At 41.5% G+C, this 20,639-nt stretch overlaps 2 protein-coding genes across 3 annotated transcripts in view; both read right to left on the reverse strand.

The window, feature by feature from the left end:
• The window catches only part of abca3b (ATP-binding cassette, sub-family A (ABC1), member 3b), a 65,212-nt gene extending 63,912 nt beyond the window's left edge, over positions 1-1,300 (reverse strand). For both annotated transcript variants that reach the window (XM_084072219.1, XM_084072220.1), the window contains exon 1: positions 1,029-1,300. The gene's annotated coding sequence lies outside the window, so the exon portion shown is untranslated. The remainder of the gene's footprint in view (positions 1-1,028) is intronic.
• Positions 1,301-2,562: 1,262 nt separating this feature from the next.
• On the reverse strand, positions 2,563-20,336 carry ccnf (cyclin F). The gene is made up of 17 exons (XM_084071807.1): positions 20,131-20,336; positions 18,756-18,910; positions 18,404-18,510; positions 18,242-18,309; positions 17,456-17,652; positions 16,518-16,571; positions 15,784-15,888; positions 15,142-15,219; positions 13,471-13,625; positions 12,555-12,719; positions 11,691-11,814; positions 11,127-11,307; positions 9,969-10,056; positions 7,602-7,701; positions 7,277-7,422; positions 6,458-6,648; positions 2,563-5,921 (listed from the first exon to the last, which is right to left on the reverse strand). The coding sequence occupies exons 1-17, from the start codon at positions 20,141-20,143 to the stop codon at positions 5,452-5,454; spliced, it is 2,397 nt and encodes a 798-aa protein (XP_083927933.1). The 5' UTR covers positions 20,144-20,336; the 3' UTR covers positions 2,563-5,451.
• Between the last annotated feature and the right edge of the window lie 303 nt (positions 20,337-20,639).

Consider the following 20,639-nt stretch of genomic DNA (forward strand, 5'->3'; position numbering starts at 1 on the left):
AAACTTGTACTTGATCTGCTCTTTTTCCCCTCTACACCAAACAATGCATTGTGAGCTTGTAGATCTGCTATTTTCGGCTAATGTTCCCAGAGTAGGGATGCTTAAGGGTCAAGTGGTTAATGTAAATTTAGTAAAACATCCTATCACACAAAGATTTGGTGCCCCCCCCTGTAGTAACTCTGAGGATCCCCAGGGGTCCCAGACCCCCTGTTGAAGACCCCTGAACAAGGGTTTAGGAACTAGAATAAATGCCCATCTGAAAACAGTGTGCTTCTTATTGGGTTTTTGAGCTGAAAAACGTGATCTAGTTAAGTCAGATGATTCAATAGAATTGTCTAACATGTGGTACCTTTCTTTGACAAACAAACAAGGCCTAGATCTCTTCCTACAACTAAAGACATTTACAACCTAAGATTCATTATGCAGAGAATTGGCTGATACAGGGACATCTCTTGTGAGCTTGTGGATCTGCTATTTTCAAAATGATTTGTGATTTTAAAACTGGATAAGTTATTAATAATCTGAATCTGAAAACATAACTAGTAACTAACAGCTGTCAAATAAAAAGTACAATATTTGCCTGATTAAGATAACGGAAATATATTGTCCTTCAAGCAATGCTATATGAAAACTAAAGCAAGACACGTCTTTGTTATAAATAGGAAAAACAACATAGTCCATAATTGTTTTGGGTTTTTTTGTCCTGTTATTTGTAATTGTAATGTTGATATTTTGTCAAAAAATATATAATCATAAAGCCATCATAGAGATAGATATAATGCGTTGCTCGTCGCTTTAAGCCCTGCCTTTCCTCTCTCTCATTGGTCAAACACAACCTCTTGAACTTCGCAATTGGACAGTCCACCTGCCTGTCACTCCCAAGGATGCCTATGAATTTTGATGATGGAGCCAGGAGACTAAAATGAGGCATTTTCCTGAAATTCCTACAGTGACGGACAGCATTAAGCATGACTTAGCGCTATAGATGAGTAAACACTGTGATCTGTAACACAAGCTCGCCACATTACCTTTTACAAAAGCAGGAATCGCTACGTGAACTTCATGGGCTGCTGTCCTTTCCTTTAATTCCTCCCCGTCTTATGGCGATAATAACATTGAAATACGTGGGTGCTTCTTCCTTCGATCACTGTCTCTATCGATTGACAATAAACATAGGCGAAGCTGACAATGTTTTGCACCGGATTCCCTGTAATAAAATAGAATATAAAGACGGATTCCGGCTCAATTCATAAGGATCCGAGTAGGATGCGATGATGACATTGCAGCAGCAGCAGCTCCCACCGTGTTCATTGTGCGAAATGCAGCTACAAAGCATCAACACAGCCTCTCACGTGACCTGATCCTCGGAGCGGAGTCACGTGACCACAGAACAGCTGTGCAACCCCCCCCCCCCCCCCCCCTGCTAGTTTTTGTTTGTGTTCCCTCATCCTGTTTTGGGGAACATACCATAGGAATATATATGGAACATACAGTGGTGGAAGAAGTACTCATGTTTTTTTTACTTAAAGGACAACTTTGTTTTTTTTACAACCAAGGTTTATGTTTTAGCTTGTAATTAAAGTAAATAAAAGATGAGTGTTAATTTTTTTTCATTTACTGCTTTCTATAGTTTTAGCAATTTTCACCATCTTTTTTACAGTGGGCGGGGGCAAAATATGTCTTTTTTTACACAATAACGCAGCGTTTTCTTTATTATTATTTATAGTAGCTCTTCTATCCCCCAATAACTCACATCTGACCATCAAAGACCACAGGACCTTTTTTATTGTGTAAAAAAGACATATTTAGGCACCGGACAGAATGCCCCCGCCCACTGTAAAAAAAGATGGTGAAAATTGCTAAAACTATAGAAAGCAGTAAATGAAAAAAAAATAACACTCACCTTTTATTTACTTCAATTACAAGCTAAAATATAAACCGTGGTTGTAAAAAAACAAAGTTGTCCTTTAATAGTATCAATGTTGCCATTTAGAAGTACTCTGCTACAAGTTAAAGTTTGGAATTCAAAATTGACCTGAGTAAAAGTACAAAAGTATTGGTATCAAAATGCACTCAAAGTACCACAAATATAAAGTGCTCATTATGTCAATTTTCAAGTTTTCAAATATGCAAATCTTTTGAAAATAGCAGAATAGTGGATCGGCTTTGTAGATCTTGTAATGCAGAGCTTGTAGATCGGCTATTTTCAAATAGCCAATATATATATATAGGGCTGAAGTGGTTAATGTATATTTTGTGATAATCAAAATCTACAAAGTGACTAAAGTTTTCAAATAAATGTAGTGGAGTAAGTACTTGAGCTATATTTGAACCGAGATGTAGGGGAGTAGAAATAAAAGTATTGGAAATTGGAAACACTCAAGTAAAGTCCAATCCCTCAAAATTGTACATAAGTACAGTAATTAAATAAATGTACTTACAGTAGTTAGGTTTTGAGGAACAAACAGTACCAAGTGAAATGCGTTCTTGTGTATTAAACATATTATATATTCTAAGTCGGCCATGGTTTTGTATTTAACAGTAAGACACATTCATTTCCAAGCCCATAGGATTGTTTTATTAAAAACATAATAAAAAAAACAATATTCACATCACAGGCCACTTGAACAAGTACTATAAAGAAAAACTTCACTTTAAACTTAAGTTTCATGAGAGAATAAATTCACTTGCTCTCTTTTGGAATGAAGCAAAGACAATTTCAAGTAAAGAGGCAAGTCATTTCTTCCACAAATTTCATACAAGTTATGTACACAGGTGTAAATATATATACACATACACATATACACACACATAATGTACATAATATACTTTATACATACATATATACAGTGGTGGAAAGTAACTAAGTATATTCACCCAAGTACTGCAGTTTGCTTTAGAATTCGATTATATCGTTTTACTTTTAATCAAGTACAAAAATCAGAATACTTTTTCCACCACTGAATACATGCGTGTATGTGGCACAGTAGATAATCAGCCTTTAGGAACAGTTTAAAAGGTATTACTATTTACAGTTCATCAAGACCACCCGTAAGGCATACAGCACTTTCAAAACCCCATCAAGTAAAATCATTCTGCCTTTAGTGTTCAGTCTTCCATTTCTCCTAGAGGAGGCAGAGCAGATCCAGATAATACTAAAATTAGCATTGATTGTTCAAGCATAGAAAACAACACTTTGCTGCAGTAGGACCGCTCTGTTCCAGTGATGATGAAAGTGACAAATCTAGATGGGAGAGATGAGAGAACCGCTGGACAGAATAGTACAATTTCACCAGTACCTGAGTATATATATACACTATACGTTATAGTATAGTACAACTCATCAGTACTGGGGGAAAAAAGCATTTAACTCTTTTCTTACACCTGTAAACCTGTTATGTGACAATAACGTTGATTCTGATGTTCAGGTTTAATCTGGTATGTACTTGCTTTTGACAGCTAACTGTTAACATGTTTTGATGACAACCTGCATCCTTAGTGGTTTCTCAAGTTTATCAGCTGTACTGCATAACCATTATAAGCCACATTACTTAATATCTGAAGTGTCAAGACCTCAACAGTTAATGCATAATCCTTTCAATCAAACCCCCCATCCCATGTCTTCTCTGCAGTGATAAGGATCAAACTGTTTGTCAACGGGACAGTGGACGCATGTGCACAAACGTCTGGGCAAAGAAATGCATTTAACAGGCTCCTAAATAACAATGATTTCACAGCACCATCTATGCAGGTAGATTCATCTGACAACACCACAGTACCTTTGGCATATGCACGTATGACAAACTCTTAGAATAATTAAATACAGTCAATGTCACGGCTTCAAATTGATATTTACATCACGCAGTTTACAGCCTCTTCTTGATTTCTTCTTTTACATTCTTGTACGAAGAACAGTGCATTATTAGAATCTACGATAAAACAATACAATCACAACAGCAGGCCAGCTATGGTTGAAGGTTTTCAAGACATCTTCACAACAACGCTTAATTTAAAATAAAAAAAATAAACACACACAACTAGTTTGAGACCTCGCAGCCATCCAATGATAGGGTTTTTGCAGAGGTCCGTGTGATGATAATCAGGCGTTTGTTTGTTTGTTTGTTCCAGCCGGAGAGGAGAAGTCATTCAAGTCAACAAACACAGAGAAAACCAACCAATCTGCTATCCTGTTTGGTTTAGCAGTCTTGAGACACTAGGAGAGAGCAAACTAAACAACATGGAGAACGCAGCAAAAATACTATAATATATATATATTATATATAATAAATATATATTATATTTATACGAAATATAAATGTAATATATTTTTGTATATATATATTTAATATATTATATATTTAATATAAAATATTTATATATTCAATATTATATATTTAATATAATATTCATATATTTATAATATATATAATAAATATATATCAGACCAGCATCAATGACCGCTCCTCCCGCTCCCATTCAGTCTTCCAGCTTGATATCGTGGGAGAGAACACAGGCAGGGACCTGAAGTGCAACTCTACCCTTTGCCTGGTGGACCTGGCCGGTAGCGAGCGCGTTCAGAAGAGCCAGGCTCAAGGTGATCGGTTCAAAGAAATGACGGCCATTAACGGCTCCCTCACCAACCTAGGTATTGTCATCACTACCCTAGCAAACAAGGGGAGTTTCATTCCATACAGGAATTCCAAACTTACCTACCTTCTGCAGGGATGTTTGGGAGGAAACGGCAAAACGCTGATGTTTGCCAACATCTCCCCAGAGAGTGACAACTTTGGGGAGACTTTGAACTCTCTGAGGTTTGCTAGCAAGGTGAATGACTGTCAATGGCACGGCCACAGCCAATAGGAAGTGGCCGTCGCTATGCCTCGGATGACACATTGGCCAACATGACCTGTCCTTCTGGAACCTCAAATTGTCGCCCTCCCCTCCAAGAGGTTTTAATTGCATATAGTACATGCATATTATACGTCTTTGTAATTGCGTATAATACATCCATATTATACGTAGACCTATATTATACTATGCCTTTACAGTTTTGGTTTCATATTGTTGCTATACTGTGGGGAAACCTTTGCACGTCTAAAGCAGTTCTCTCTTTTTCGTCCGTGGCCGTCGTAACAGGGATATCCTGAGGAGAGTTAAACACACTGAGAGTCCATGGATGTACTGTCCAGGTTTGTGAGAGGTATCTTACTGTGCCGTGTGACTGTAAACTCTTGAGTGAAATGAGACATGTAAAAGAACATTCTGTGTCATGACCATTCCCTTTATATAATAGTTTTGTCGTTTCTTTCTTAAAGCTTTGAGTATCTTTTGATCTTCTTGGCAGTAGAAGAACCAGTGCAGAGCGAGGACCAGCATTGAGAACATGGGAATAAGAGGAAAAAGTGCTGGAGACGAGTGGAAAGGAGGTGGAAAGGAGTGGAAAAACGGTGCTCACAGGCTCAAGAACCCTATATTGGCAGAATATTCCCCGTCCTCTTCCTCCCCTCTCTCCAGCTCTCCTCCGCTGTGGGCTGCCGCGTTCTTCCTCTTCACCTGTTTGCAGGAAGAGCCTCTGGGCCTCTGCATGGGCACCAAGAGGCGGAAACCCGGCCGGGCGTTTGCGGAGGCCGCGCCCGAGGCGGCAGGAATGGTCGCCAGTGTGCACGGCACGAGGAGGGAAGAGGAGGAGGTGGTGGTGGTGGTGCAAGTCGGGGGGCTGGCACTCTGGACAGAGGAGTAACCAGAGCTGTGGAGATCGGCGGAGAAGCGGGACAGGGGTTCCTTGGGTCGGCTCCGAGCGCTGCCCTGGTCCTCGGCGACGTCTTCGCAGGTGCTGTCTTCGTCGCTGGACAGAGCTCGGCAGTGCTCCAGCCAGTCCTCTGCGCCCGCCGCCTGGTGCAGTGTGATGCTCTTGATTGAGGCTTTCGGGAAGAGAAGAATAGAGAGCATTAAAGAAAAAGGTTGAACACCGGCGAATGTTGTTCAACAGTGAGCCTTGATTGGAGCTAATGGATGCTACAGTATGATGCTTGCGGAGCATCATAACTGCTGAGTCATGCCTAGTATCATCATGTTGCGCTGGCAGACTGACTCATGCCTTATTGCCCTGTGGTCATTGCTCGCTTCCCCTTTAAAACAGTACTTTATGGCCTTGGAAGTCAGCCAGTGACTACATTTAGACGTAACATTGCTATTGTTGCTGTATTGAGAGTGTAAACTGCTGTAAAGCAGCTTCTCCTACTCATTTATCAATGAATTCTTGCCTTTTGTAACATGACTTACTACATCGTCTATCTATGCCTTCGTTGTACTCTCTCTTTGTTACATTAATGATCTTGGGCTGCTTCAAAAGATCTTTTCACTCCATTCGAGAATGCATGAAACGGACCTACACAAATAAATGTACAACTATTACTGTTGCATCAACACCAAAGGCAATTTCCCCGCAGGCACTCACCCTCTGCCTCTTTCTCCCCCTCCTCGCTCTCCTCTAGGTCGCCCTCTAGGTCGCCCTCGTAGCCGGAACAGGAAGTGTCCAAGCTCCAGTCCAGCATGTCGCCGAGCAGCGTCTCCTCCTGAGGGGACAGCTCAGCGGTGGGCGTGGCCACAAAACTTCCTCTGTGGGCCTGCATGTTGTCATCACGCCTCCTGTAGAGAACAACAATAAAAAAAAAAAGAGGGGTCAGGAAGGAGTGAGTCAGCTGGGTCGATTTCCATTACAGCGCAAATCAATTTGTCATGATTACAATTTTAAGTTGACGATTAATTGTCACTAAAATAATTGCAATTAACGATATAATTGTGTGTTTTTGGCGTTGAACATTGGAACACGTGAATAACATAAAAAACGTCTGTTTGCCTTTTAGGTTTCGTAATCAAAAATCACAGGGCAGATATGACATATATTTAATAACTTAAATGTACAAATTTTATTAACATATTAACATTTTATACATGTAAAAAAAAAAGCTGAAATAGCTGATCTACAAGCTTACAACGTGTCACGAAGTGATGCGTTGTAAGCTTATAGATCTACTATTTTTTTATTTGAAAATGTGTGAAAATGTTTCAACATGTAGACGATTATGCAAAAATAATTGCGATCATCTCAAATAATTGCGATTCGACGATTATGTAATAATTGTGACAGGCCTAGACGGAGATACAGCAGGGACAGAGTGACCACTAAAGTGAGAAGAGGAGACGCTCTGCCTCTACGACAGCAAGGCAGGAAATGGCTGGAAGGATGCGTGTGTGACGAGGGGGTGTGGCTAACCTCTTGCTGTTGCTGGATGGGGACGAGAGGAACGTGTGGATGTCTGCTGGTTGGCCGCTGGGGGAGTTGGGATCCATCTGAATGCTTATCTGGGGCTCCACCTCGGGCACCTCCAGGATCTGGCACAGCTCTTTGAAGTCCATCACCTGATGGGAGGCCATTGCAAAAACGAGGAGTTAAAGATTAAGAATTCAAATGCAAGAGAAGATACCACACATGGTGAAGATGGCTATACTGAGCCATGACGTACGAATGCTTTGTATTTGTTTGTTTTTTTAAAGACAAGCATCATACAGCTCTAAATTAAAAAAAAAAGTGTGTGTACCTGTTCTTTGCCGATATGCTGGTAGGCTTCGTCCTCAAAGCGCTGCTTGACTCCAGTAAGAGACACGTGTCTGTAGTCTTTGGGCACATCTTGACTAAAACTAAAAGAGGAGAGAAGGGGTACATTTACAATCTTGGAGCAGCACCAATCACATTTTCATTTATATATTGCCATAAACTCTATGGACCAACCTTGTTACAGTGTCCATTTGGGAAATAGCCCCTGCCAACCGCCCCCCCCCCCCCTTGCGAGTGACTCACTCTGCGGTACGTTTGTATGACTCACCCGCCTGCACACACATACACACACACACACACACACACACCCACATGCACGGTCCAAACTCTGCTCACTGTCATGCTACGAGCCCCCACGCCGTCTGCTTGTCACCATATCTGATGACCATCGCCTTTCTTGCGATGACCAGACTGCATACAAAACCAGATCTCTAATCAAGTCGATGCTTAAAAAAATAAAAACTGTGGGCCCTGGTATTATTAATATTTGCAGTGTGAAAGTATAATATCAAAGTATAACTGTGTGTACTGCCTGTGCCATGGTGCACCGTTTGTGACTGGGTACCCTAACCCTAATGCTTTAAAAAAAGAAAAGGAACACCGAAAGCTACCAATACAAAACATAGCTACATGCACTTATGTCCCCCTCTGAACATGCTGGTGCCACAAATAACTGACTCATTACTTAGTGTCAACAACAGTACTGTATATTTTCTCAGGCATCAGATGGGACAGAATGCGTCAACACTTCACGGTGGTACGTGTCGAATGTGACATTAATGGCGAGCATTTTCTGTGACACCAAAGCAGAACTTAATGAACACCCATTTCTGAGCAGGCTGGTCTTATGCTCCCATTACACTGAATGCATATCTGTTACTAATTGGCTGCAGTGTAAGCACTTCATTTGTATATGCATGTCTGTGCCAAAACGTCTTATTACAAACCAACAACATGCTGCCATGGAATAAAAAAAAACATCCCAATTGTTTGTAGCCGTTGAATAGTGGATACATTGTGGGCTTGTAGATCTGCTATTTTCTTTGTATAAAAAGAAGATTATTATTAGTATTTCACCCAAAATAGAGATGCCAGGATTAATATGGTTAGTTCATTCATTTCCTGTTTTGTTTTTTATCAAAGTTTTTTTCAACACTCATTTTCTGGGCCTTTAACAAAACGACTACATTAGCATTTTTCCTTCCAAGCTGTGAGTGTGAAAGGTTCATTTCCTGGCGTTATAAATAACCCACCTCAGAAGTATGCATCACGACAGCGGAGACAGAGGATGTAATACAAGTGTAATACATCACAGAGAGCCATAGCAACTATCTAACTTAACCAACATAATTAACTTCAGCCGCACTCTGACATTGAATTACAGCCAACTCAGAACTGAAAGTTTTCCCCTTCAGAAGCATTTCATTATAATGACTTCAGTTTGGACCACATACCCAATTCTAAGCATTCGTTCTTGAATTTGGAGCAGATGGTAGAACCTTCATAATACAATAGAGCCTGCTGCCTCATATATAAAGTCTAAATGCAATACAAGCGTGGCTTTGGCGCGAACGCATGAGGTGTGCATTTTCATGCTAAAGTTACAACTCCTACACCTCAGTCAGAGCCAGGGGTGCTCTCGTAACAAGGGAAACGAGCCAAACCCAGAATGGGCGATGGCATCACTCTCGCCTCAACAGTTGACTTTTTACAAACGAGGCCGGGGCAGGTGCAGTGGTGTAAAGTAACTAAGTACATTTACTCAAGTACTGTACTTAAGTACAAGTTTGAGGTACTTTTACTTTACCATTGTATTTCCAATTGTCCATACTTGTACTCCACTACATCTTAGAGGAAAATATTGTACTTTTACTCCACTACAGTTATTTGAAAACTTTAGTTACTTTGCAGATATAAATTATTACATTATAAAACATACATTAACCACTTTAGTACTATTTTATCTAGGCTATTTGAAAATAGCTGATCTTCAAGCTCACAACGCGTCGCGGTGCGACGCGTTGTGAGCTTGTAGATCTGCTATTTTCAAACATTTCAGTACTTTTACTTTTGGTACTTTAAGTACATTTTGATACCAATACTTTTATACTTTTACTCAAGTGCATTTTGAATTCCGTACTTCTACATTGCAGTATTGATACTTTTACTTAAGTATAACAGTCGAGTACTTTTTCCCCACCACTGGGCAGGTGTGCATGACTGTGATGGAGGTCTGAATGATGTGCAACAGACTGTGATGAACGAGACAGAAGGAAGGGTAAAGACAAGGCGTGACTGGGGGACCAATCCAGAGGGAAGAATGCCTGGCGGTTTCAGTGTAAAGGCTCACCACTTGACGTAGAGCAGCACAGTGAAAGGGATGAGGTCTTTCTTGGAGAAACCCGTGTAGTCAGCCACCTGGCCAGGCCATATGGGAGCTGCAGAGAGGGGTGGAGGAAGAGGGACGAAAAAGGCCAAGAGTCAGCGTGTGAAATCAAGGAAGGTATACACAAAACACTGGCACAGCCTGCAAGTCTCCACAATTCACACACAGCGGCTAGAGGACTAAATCAAAGTAATCAAATAACCGATTTAAATAAAATGATCCAGTATTTTATGTTAAAAAAATCTACAATCTCACAGCATGTCGCATCGGACCACATTGTGAGCTTGTAGATCAGCAATTTTCAAGTGACACCGGTGTACAACAAAGTATAAAACAGGGCTTAAGTGGTTAATAAGAATAATATATTTAGTTGATTATAAAAAATCAATTGCATTGATTGCATTGATATAGATATATAGATATATAGATAGATATATAAATAAAATGAAAAAAACTCTTCTCAATTATGCTGACAAAGTGATCGATAGCATAATAATTGCAAAGAAAATAATCAACAGTTGCCTAATACTAACTCAATTTCATATTTTAACAGAGGGCTGCATTCACAGCAGTGGTGGAAACTAAGTAACTAAGTACATTTACTCAAGTACTGTACTTAAGTACAAATTTTGGGTACTTTTACTTTACTTGAGTATGTCCAATTTTCAATAAATTGACTTCTACTCCACTTCTCAGGAGCAAAATATTGTAATTTTTACTCTACTACAATTATTTGTAAACTTCAGTTACTAGTTACTTTGTAGATTTGAATTATTATTACAAAACATACATGAACCACTTCAGCCCCATTTAAACTTTGGCTGTTTGAAAATAGCCGATCTACAAGCATTGTGAGCTTGTAGATCTGCCATTTTCAAAAGATTTTAATAAATTGCATACATATGACACCTTGTGAAACGGGACATTCTGCATTATATTAACACTTTTACTTCTGGTACTTTAAAGTATATTTTGATGCCAATACTTTTGTATTTCTTTTGATTACCGGAAATTGTTTCTACATTGCAGTATTGAATACAATTTTGTACTTTTTCCTCCACTGATTCACACTATATGCAGTGTAATATGCATGTAACGCGCGGACACTGTCCCCACACTCACCGTAGTGGTGTAGAGCCCGCGTGAGCAGCAGAGCGGCGCAGGCCAGCTTGGCGGCCGGCAGCACGGTGAGGGCCGAGTAGAGGAGAGACAGCTCACAGATGTAGCTGAACAGGTGGGTGGTCCGCCTCTCCAGAGGCGTCAGCGACAGCAGCACCTCTCCGTAGTCCAGCAGCGTGGGGGCCTGCGAGGGAACCACACAGGTTATTATTATAGGGCCCGTCACAATTATCACATAAAGGACCCATCAGTTCTTTTTTTGTTGACGCCTCACATCTACAAGCTCACAACGCGACGCGTTGCGACTTGCGAGCATGACTTGTAGATCGTCTATTTCAGTGGTTTTCAACCTTTTTCATGCCAAGGACCCCTAAATTGATATACATTTGGCCACAGACCCCCATCTTAAAATGTTTTGTGCCAGCTAGGGACCCCCAGAAGAGAAGATTTTAGTTCAAAATGAGTTAAAAATTATTGTGACGCTACGTTAACTAATTTAGTTGGGGACCCCCTGGTACCCCCCCCCCCCCTCCCCTTTTTTGGGTTGGGTATCGTTGGCATCCTCACCCTGATCCTCCCCTCCAGCACAGAGACGACCTCCCCCATCATGCGGACCAGGTCTTCATATTTGTAGGTGTTGTCCGTGAGCCAGACGGCCTCGCGGATGGTCAGGATCTCTTTGCTCATGTAGCTACAGGGGAAAAAAAGAGGGGAAAAAGTCACTATCTAAAGTCAGTACAGGGAACAAAGTCCAGTCTCCCACTTGCCATCCCCGACCCACACGATTTCCTTTCCTTGACCGTGCTGCAATTTCTTTACCCTTTTAAGCTTTTTTTTATGGAAACAAAAAAAGACAAGAAAAATAAATGGTTTCCAACAAATTGTGAACAAAGCCAATCTACAACCTCACAATGGGTTGCAACGCTACTCGTTTTTGAAATGGGGTTTAAGAGATTAAGACCTGGAACGCATCTGTGCCACTTTAGATTTCTTTGGCTATTCAAAAATAGCAGATATACAAGCTCATAGCGTGGCACAGAGTGCCGCGCTATGAGCTTGTAGATCTGCTATTTTTGAAAAATCTTGAAAAAAAATGTTTTGCATTTTTTTCAAAAAACTGTTAGGATTTAGAAAACATTTTAAAGAATCACCTCAGGTCTTAATGGGTTAAGAGATTAAGTTGGCGAGAAAACTGAAAACTCTGCCGGTAAATTTCCATGATTAGGATTCAACGCAGAACACAGATTATAGACCGAAATGGGCAAAAGGACGTAAAGCCACTTAGACCACTTAATCCTGGACTAAATAAAAACTGCTTGAATTTAGCTTGTTGGAGCTTATCTGTATCAGGACCACAATGTACCAGAGGATGTAGATTACAACAAAACATTATGCAATGTGTGTGTGTGTGTGTGTGTGTGTGTCTCTCACCGTGTGCAAACGACCATGCAGGCGATGCCCAGCAGCTGAAGGCGGGCCTTGGGGACGGAGCACAGACCCAGATAGCGGTCGACACAACCCACCGTCACATGTAGCGTCAGGCTGGAGAAGTCCTTCATGGTGGTCACTTCAACCAGCCAGTCCACCAAGATGTACCTACGATGGAAGGACAGGCGGAGAAGGTGCAAGGGGGGTGAACATTGTGCGGCCGAGGGGGGAGACAGTGATGCATAGCAGAGATGAAGAAAGGATGAGTGGCTGTGGCATCCAAACAGGGTCTTTTTTTTTCCTTGTACTGTGGTGATAGGAAAATAGCACTTCCAAATCGCATTGGATATCACCGTTGTTCTGAATACACAACATATATGTACACATACATGTGTGACCGTGCTACAAGGCACCCGTTTTGAAGGCCTAAATTATTGCTGCCAGCCCAATAATAGTAATTGTTGGCGAGGCTGTGCTATGCGCAATTGATGGGAACATTTAACCCATTAAGCCATCTGTGTCACTTTAGATTTCTTTGGCTATTCAAAAATAGCAGATATACAAGTTCATAGCGCGGCACCGAGTGCCATGCTATGAGCTTGTATATCTGCTATTTTTGAAAAATCTTGGATTTTTTTTTATAGATTATTTTCAAAAAATTGTTACGATTTAGAAAACATTTTCTCAGGTCTTAATGGGTTAAAAAAGGAAGGTCCGAGTTGAAAAACAGCAAACCAATGCCAAAGTGGATGCTGTGATTCATCAAGCTCTACTAATGCCATTAGCGGGGGACTCAAATCTAATGAGGAAAAAGCACAATGAGTCACTCGCTACACCGACTCCTGGCTGGAACAATGAGCGTCATGATAACCAAACAGACTTGAAGTCATGATGCCAGTAGCGACAGGGGTGGATTTACCTCATGGTGTCCTTGATGCCACGCCTGAGGACCTCCTCTGTGCAGTGGCCCGGCGCGGGGCCGGGCGAACTGAAGAGCTGGGCAACCAGATCTGCGCACGCCCGCGCCTCCAAGCCCAAGGGGTTCCCGCTGCTGCACACCTTGGCCAAGGATACCTGTGGAGAAGAGAAAACATACGGAATGGGAAAAGAAATCAGGCAAATTGGTTACGCACAGCCAAAATGGCCAATTTACAAGCTCACAGCCGCGTGACGCAGCAGTCCACTGCGTGCGTGTGGATTGGCTATTTTTGGTGCAGGACAACACGGAAAAAACATTTTATATCAAGACTTTTAGAGGCCGGGGTGTGATGACACACTGACTGCACCACAGAGTCAGATGAAAGAACTACTGTCAATGGGCCTCATTCACCAATACCTTTGTACGTTTTTTTCCTAAATGGGTGTGCCAGTTAATCCTAATTATCATAGACGCTGCACCTATCCTAATTAGCATCCGAATAACCATAGGGAGCCGCCCCACAAATTCCCATTCAAAGGCATGCATGACTGCATGGCCCTGCCTGCAGTCACACCTGATTTTCGCACACAGAAATCACAGGAAATCACACACGGAAATAAAGTTGAGAGAATGAAGTCAAGGATGCTTAACATTTCCACACATTTAAAAAAAAAACATCAATAGTTCTGTGGAGGTACTTCTGAAGTGAACAGCAAATGGGGGTGTGGCTGTCGGGGGTAAGGGGGATGAGGGGGGCTGGGGTGGGGGGGGGGTTGCTATGGGGCTTGGGCTTCAACTCAACCGGGTCTGTTCGGGTTGGATTGTAATTTTCAGGCCTGTTGAAAACTCTAAAGCAGTGGTCAAGGACCCCCAAATTGACATGCAATTGGCTGCAGACCTCCATATGAAAATATGTTCTGCCCGGGACTCGCATAAGAGAAGATTTGTACATGTTTCACAATTTTTCTATATTTAACATGTTTGAAAATAGCTGCTCTACAAGCTCAAAACGGGCAGTAATTGGATGCGTTGGGATAGCTGATCTGGTGTAGAGCAGCTATCCCAAACAAAGTATAAAATAGGGTTAAAGTGTTCCTTGTTTTGCTGTGGACCCCCTGGAAAAGATATTATTGTAATTTGAATCCTATATTATACATTTGTAGAATTGAAGAAAACAGGGGGGAAATGAGCAAAGTGAAGCATTTCAGTACTAAAATGTGCCTAAGAGTGATCTTTAGTGCACGTAGATTCTGTTCTTACCTAAGAACAAATCACACCTGAATGTTAGAATCTTCGTGAAAACTGCGTAAGTGGCTTCCAAAGAAGACATTTCTTCTTAAGAATGGTTGGTGAATGAGGCCCATTGCCGTTAATGACCCTTGACAGAATGTATTGCTAAGATACAAAAATTGCCACATGCAGTACTTAATAAAAATTTGGTTGCATTTTTCTTTCGTGATTCTACAAAGCAGCTGGGGGAAAAGAGTATTTGCAAGATTTATCAAAAAAAATCATGACTTGCCGGAGATGTAAATGGGGAAATTAAAACCTTGCCATATGCTTGGGCGTGTATAAAAAAAAACAGCCAACAGACAGGCACAACACCAATGTCTACTGACACATACTGATATAATAGCACACAGTCATGTAGGCCATCTCGTAAACACGCACCTGTGCCTCCCAGCAACCTTTGGCAGCATAGTCCCTGAGGGTTCGAACACACTGGAGGTACCTGCCTGGGTCTGCCATCTGAAATACAAGAGACATGAGTATTGGGTAAGCATTTTTGCACTGTCAAATAAGACCAGGGCATATCAGCACTCACAGGATATTTCCTCAGGGCATTTTACCCCCATCAAACTATAGGCCTGACACTTCAAAACAGTCTGTATACACGGTACAAATAGTACGTTTCGACGCTGCATTTCAGCATACAGTAGAGAACTACAAGATCAAGAACGTGTAACGTTTTCACTTGTTAGTTAACCCATTCAATCCGGGAACGCATACTGTGTCATTTTAGATTTCTTCACGCTATTCAAAAATAGCTGATCTACAAGCTCATAGCGAGGCAACGAGTGCCGCGATATGAACTTGTAGAGCTGTAGATTTTTGAGGGGAAGAAATCGTGAAAATGTGTGCAAATATTTTAATGTATATACACTGTTAATTCAAATATTTACTTCTGGGGGTCCCTGGAACAAAAATACTGCTATTTTTGAATAGCCAAAGTATAAAATAATGGTTTACGTGCGTTCTCGGTTTTAATGGGTTAAAGACTGGAACAGATCATGGAGATGTTTTAAGACTCACAGCAGCTTTATGGCTGAGCTCCCATAACAGGTAGGAGCTCTGTAGACAGCCAGCCTGTGATGACTCCTCCAGCATGGGCAAGGCTTCTGAGCGCTTCTCCTCCTCCTAGAAACATAGAAACAAGGTTACAGACACGGTCGACTTAAAAGCAGATATATTTTCATCTTCCTTAGACATCTACCATGGCAAACAAAAAGAGAATACTCCAGGGGACATCCCTTTGATATACCGGGATAATCACAGTTGCCTGCATCAGGAACAAATAAAACGTTTCTGTGAAAAATAAATATCTGGGTTGGGGGTGAAATGAATAGTAAATTCCGTAACCACGTCTTAAGCCTTATATACTTCATCCTATGACAAATAGCTAAATTAGCAGATCTATAAGCTCACAACATGTTGCATTGTGACATGTTGTGAGCTAGTATTTCTGTTATTTCTATTGTTGAAACATGTGCCCAGTATAGGGACGCCGGGTTTAATGTGGTTGAAACAACAGCAGAATGAACACTGAGACTATAGGCAGTAGGTACACAGACTCCACAGGGAGTGCAAGGCAATTGCCGCGCTATACGAACTGGGCAGAAAACAGCAATTTTCCCATCGGTTCCGCTTATGATGACCAGACAATAACCAACTGTGACAGCGGTACACAACCCCATGCCGATCGGCGGCGCGCTGAACGCGTTTCAAGTTCAACCACAGGAAGCAATGGGTCTGCGTTTCACACTCACATCAAAGAGCTGCAGGACCCTGGCCAAACAATGCAGCAGAGGCCCTTTTCTCTCCTGCAGAGACAATGAAATAAACATCATTAAATGAACATGGCTGCGGTTTAAGTGACATTGATAATTAGACCATCCGTTTCTTAATATAGAGAAGGCATCCCTTACTATTTTTTTTAATGTTTTCATTTATAACAAATGATTGCTGCTGTTCTAAACATACAGAGAAACCTTCTTTGAAATGGAATTGTTTTCATTTCTTGCATTGAGCAACATGAGAAGCCTAGAACCTGTCGGAGAAAAAGTAATAACGAGGACAAAAAGGCCTCAAGGCAGCGCTTCCGGGCCAGATCCCCAAGTCGAGTAATGACAAGGAAACATGGGAACGTGTACAGTACACGTCCATGTATTCAGGACTGAGATTTGTCTTCACAGCAAGGAACCGTAGAGCCAGAGTCTCATTATGAACCTATTGACTCATCCCCCAGTCCACATCATTGTCCAAAAGTATCCGTCATTAGTGCACACAGAGACAATGACGCATGAAGATGCCCTTTTTGTTCTATTTTTATGATGCATCGATTCGTGACACCCTTTTCATTCCATTTTGTTTGTATCTTATAATATATATATATATATATATATATTTATATATAATCTTACCTGCGCCTACTGTATTTAATGTTACTGCTGTTGCTGATACAACACCAGCATCTATCTATCTATCCATATATTTATCCATCCATCTATCTATCCATATATTTATCCATCTATCTGTCATCAATACCCAGTAGATACAAGCGTTATGTTTGTTACAAACCACTTGCTTGAGCATGAGATGCAAGCACGAGATGAACAAAATGGTGGCGTGTGTGTGTGTGTGTGTGTGTGTGTGTGTGTGTGTGTGTGTGTGTGTGTGTGTGTGTGTGTGTGTGAGTGTCAATTACCACGTTAGTGTCACACTCAGCCTTGAGACGGTCAAACACCACTGCTTTGCAGCAGCTTCCAGTTGGGGACCAAGGAGGACGAATGAAAACCCAGACAAAGGGGTCTGCCGTAGGGGGGCGCAGGCTCTCTGCCAGGCTGAAGAAGCGGGAGGCCTTCCGACCACACACGTCCGCCCGCCCCTCGTCAGTCAACAACGCTAAGACAGAGAGAGAGAGAGAACTTTATTTACAGAATCAGAAAACATACAACAATGTGCCCATTAGGTTCTGCGTTCAGGGCCCTGTGACTGACAGACGCAGATTGGCTCTTCCACTTTTTGGTTTCTGCAAAACGCCCACCCAGTGCTTGGAGCCAGCCCGGTCTGCAGAAGACACATAGTAATGGTCTGCTCTTTTTTCTCCTCTACACCTATATCTCTTTGCCAAAAATAGCCGATCTACAAGCTCACAACGCCTCGCAGCGCGAGGCGTTGTGAGCTAGTAGATCTGCTATTTTTTGGCTAAAGTTCTCCTTTAGCCAAAAAGGTTAAGGTAAAAAAAAAAAAACATATCACACAAAGATTTGGCGGACCCCCTGTAGTAACTCTGAGGACCCCCTAGGGGTCCCGGACCCCCTGTTGAAGACCCCTGGTTTACCAGCCTACCCAACAACCACTAAGACAGAGAGATAAGGAGCCCAGGGCACATGATATATGAAAGTGGATTGCACGGCAAGCTGAACAAAACACACAAAGAGGTGTAATCATTTGAAACACATGAATCAGAGAGGTATGGACAGTGACTTACGGCCTTCGTTGTACAAATAGGCGATCCCTAGTTTCACGGCCGCTTCAAAGTTCCCCTTCTCTGCAGCTCTGAAAGAAAAGAGAAACTACATTTAAAAACACATGGGGCAGGGGGGAAAGGATTGTGTCGGAAATGGAATAGATTTGAAGTGAGGGATTGTACCTTTCAAATAGCCAGACTGTTTTGGGGGCTGGCCAGGTATCCCTGAAACTGACCCTGGCCCATACACTGGAATTGCTGTCGACTATGTCCCGCAGCTGGGAATGGACCTGCAACAGATGTCAATACAATTTAGCCACATTTTATAGCAAAACCACCGATCTACAAGCTCTCAGCGCATCACGCTGTGAGCTTGTAGATCAGCTATTTTTGGTTGAGTCAACAGAGAGTCAGCTAAAAAAAAACAACCAAATTAGGTGGACACAGACGATGAGACCGAGCAATCCCAGATGATGTTGAATCTATACGCTAAATGTGGAACCGCGGCGTGAAAGTGTGCATTGTGTTTACTCACTGCTCTGACAGCCAGCAGGTCCTCAGCAGAGAGGCATCTCAGCACACACAGCAGAACCTCCTCGGGCAGTGACAACAGGGTCAGGGCTGGAGTTCTTTTACGGACCCTCTTCCGCACCGGAACAGAGTAGCATTTGGAACAGTGGCAATGGAGTACTGAAAAATGGAATCGCGTCAAAAGTTTAGCAAAATGTGCACACAGAAAAGACAGATGCTAGGTTATTTGTAGAGCTGGCATCCTATAGTGTGTCTAGTTTCAATGTACAGATTATGGATCTTTTCTTATATTATACTGTTTAGACTGATGATAGGTTCTTGGTTTACCTGTGATCCTAGATGACCATGTCTATGCAATTGATGTATTACCTCATGTTTTCCTGTGTCTGCTAAATGCCTAAATTGTAAATTGTAAACCTCAAAATACATCATAAATGCCCACTCCATTTCAAGGGACAGAGTTGTGTGTAATGGGTGCACTACATGCAACTTTATTCAAAAACAAATCCCATCTCAGTGTGGGGCAGGGTGTTACTTCTCACATCACACCATCACAAAAAAAACAGGCTGTTTGCAGTCAGTTTACAAACAAACAGTGGAGAATAGATCACTGGGTTGCATCATGTGAGCTAAAACAAGCCACTGTGACTATTGTGGCTCCATGTTTCAAACCGCCTAATGTTGTGCCTCTCCAGGTGGTCCTAAGAATCACATTTCTGATAATGATGATTTGATGTTCAAACAACTGGAAAAGACTACTATTATTGATTAAAAACAGTCGACGGATTAATGACTATATTATAAAGCAGTAGTAACAACAAGGCATGTTAGGTATGATCAAGTGAGCGCCCAAATTTCCCTCCTGCGGAAAGGCACACTTTAGGGCTGTTTATTTACGTGTCTGATCATTTGTGTGTCGGTCTGAAATGATCACGATCAATAATGTGTTGTTTATTACGTTATGTATGAAGCAACACCGTTTCCCAACTAATGTTGACCATTTCTCTCAAGTTTGCCAACTTGAACTTGTTGCTGCTACACAGCTAACGATAAGCTGGCTAACAAGTAGCAGCGAGCTAATCAACGTTTATAACTGCCTTTTTTTAATTGATTGATTGAATACTTTATTAAAAGTTTGCCAAAAAAAAGCACAGAAAGTACAGTTTAGTACAACAGTGTGCTAAAAGGATTAAACCCAAGAAAGCACTATGGCTTGTTTCCATTGTGGTCCTGTGTGTGTATTCAATTCAAGATGAGATCCAATAGATCTAATGATCTATGAGATCTAATATAACATGATGTGAAGAAATCTACATCTAAAACCACATGACACAATTACACACGATTTTATATTTCATTTACGAGTTAAAAAGACTTACCGCCGGCTTTCATTGCAAGTGGAGGGAGCTCTCAGTCCTCTGATGATCAGATCGATTAAATGGATGTCCAGTAATAATAAACAAGGCAGAAGAAACTCAACCTGCTTTAAATGACACAGATTATACTAATGTATAGTAAAGTTAGTTGTGATCAGCTGAAAGCTAAGCTTTAAGAAGAGTAAACGGACTAGTAGTTTCACTGTGTGTTGTGGGGATGATCTGCTCTCTTCCTTCCTAGATTCAAATTCAAGCATGCATGATCCAGTGTTGCCAGGTTTTGCGAGAGAAACAAGCAACCTGGTCTAGAAAAACAAGCCCAAAAGAAGCAACCTAGGCCACATGAGCACAATGCAAACCTAAATGCATTTTAACAACACAAATCTTGTATGGGGGGTTTTGATTGATTGAATACTTTATTGGCAGTTTGCAAAAAAAAAAGCAAAGGAAAGTAAAGTTCAATACTGGTCTGCTAATTTGATTTTAAACTCAAGTTAGCCTATGGCATAACA

This window comes from Gymnoscopelus microlampas (assembly GCF_963454915.1).
Source record: "Gymnoscopelus microlampas genome assembly, chromosome: 11".
Lineage (NCBI taxonomy): Eukaryota > Metazoa > Chordata > Actinopteri > Myctophiformes > Myctophidae > Gymnoscopelus > Gymnoscopelus microlampas.

Excerpts from the sequence above, each read along its gene's own strand:
- ccnf (XM_084071807.1), bottom strand. Across the intron at positions 17,653-18,241 it reads CTATTTGTACAACGAAGGCC|CGTTGTTGACTGACGAGGGG; the intron begins GTAAGTCACTGT and ends TCTCTGTCTTAG. Across the intron at positions 7,702-9,968 it reads GTGCTGCTCTACGTCAAGTG|TTTTAGTCAAGATGTGCCCA; the intron begins GTGAGCCTTTAC and ends CTCCTCTTTTAG.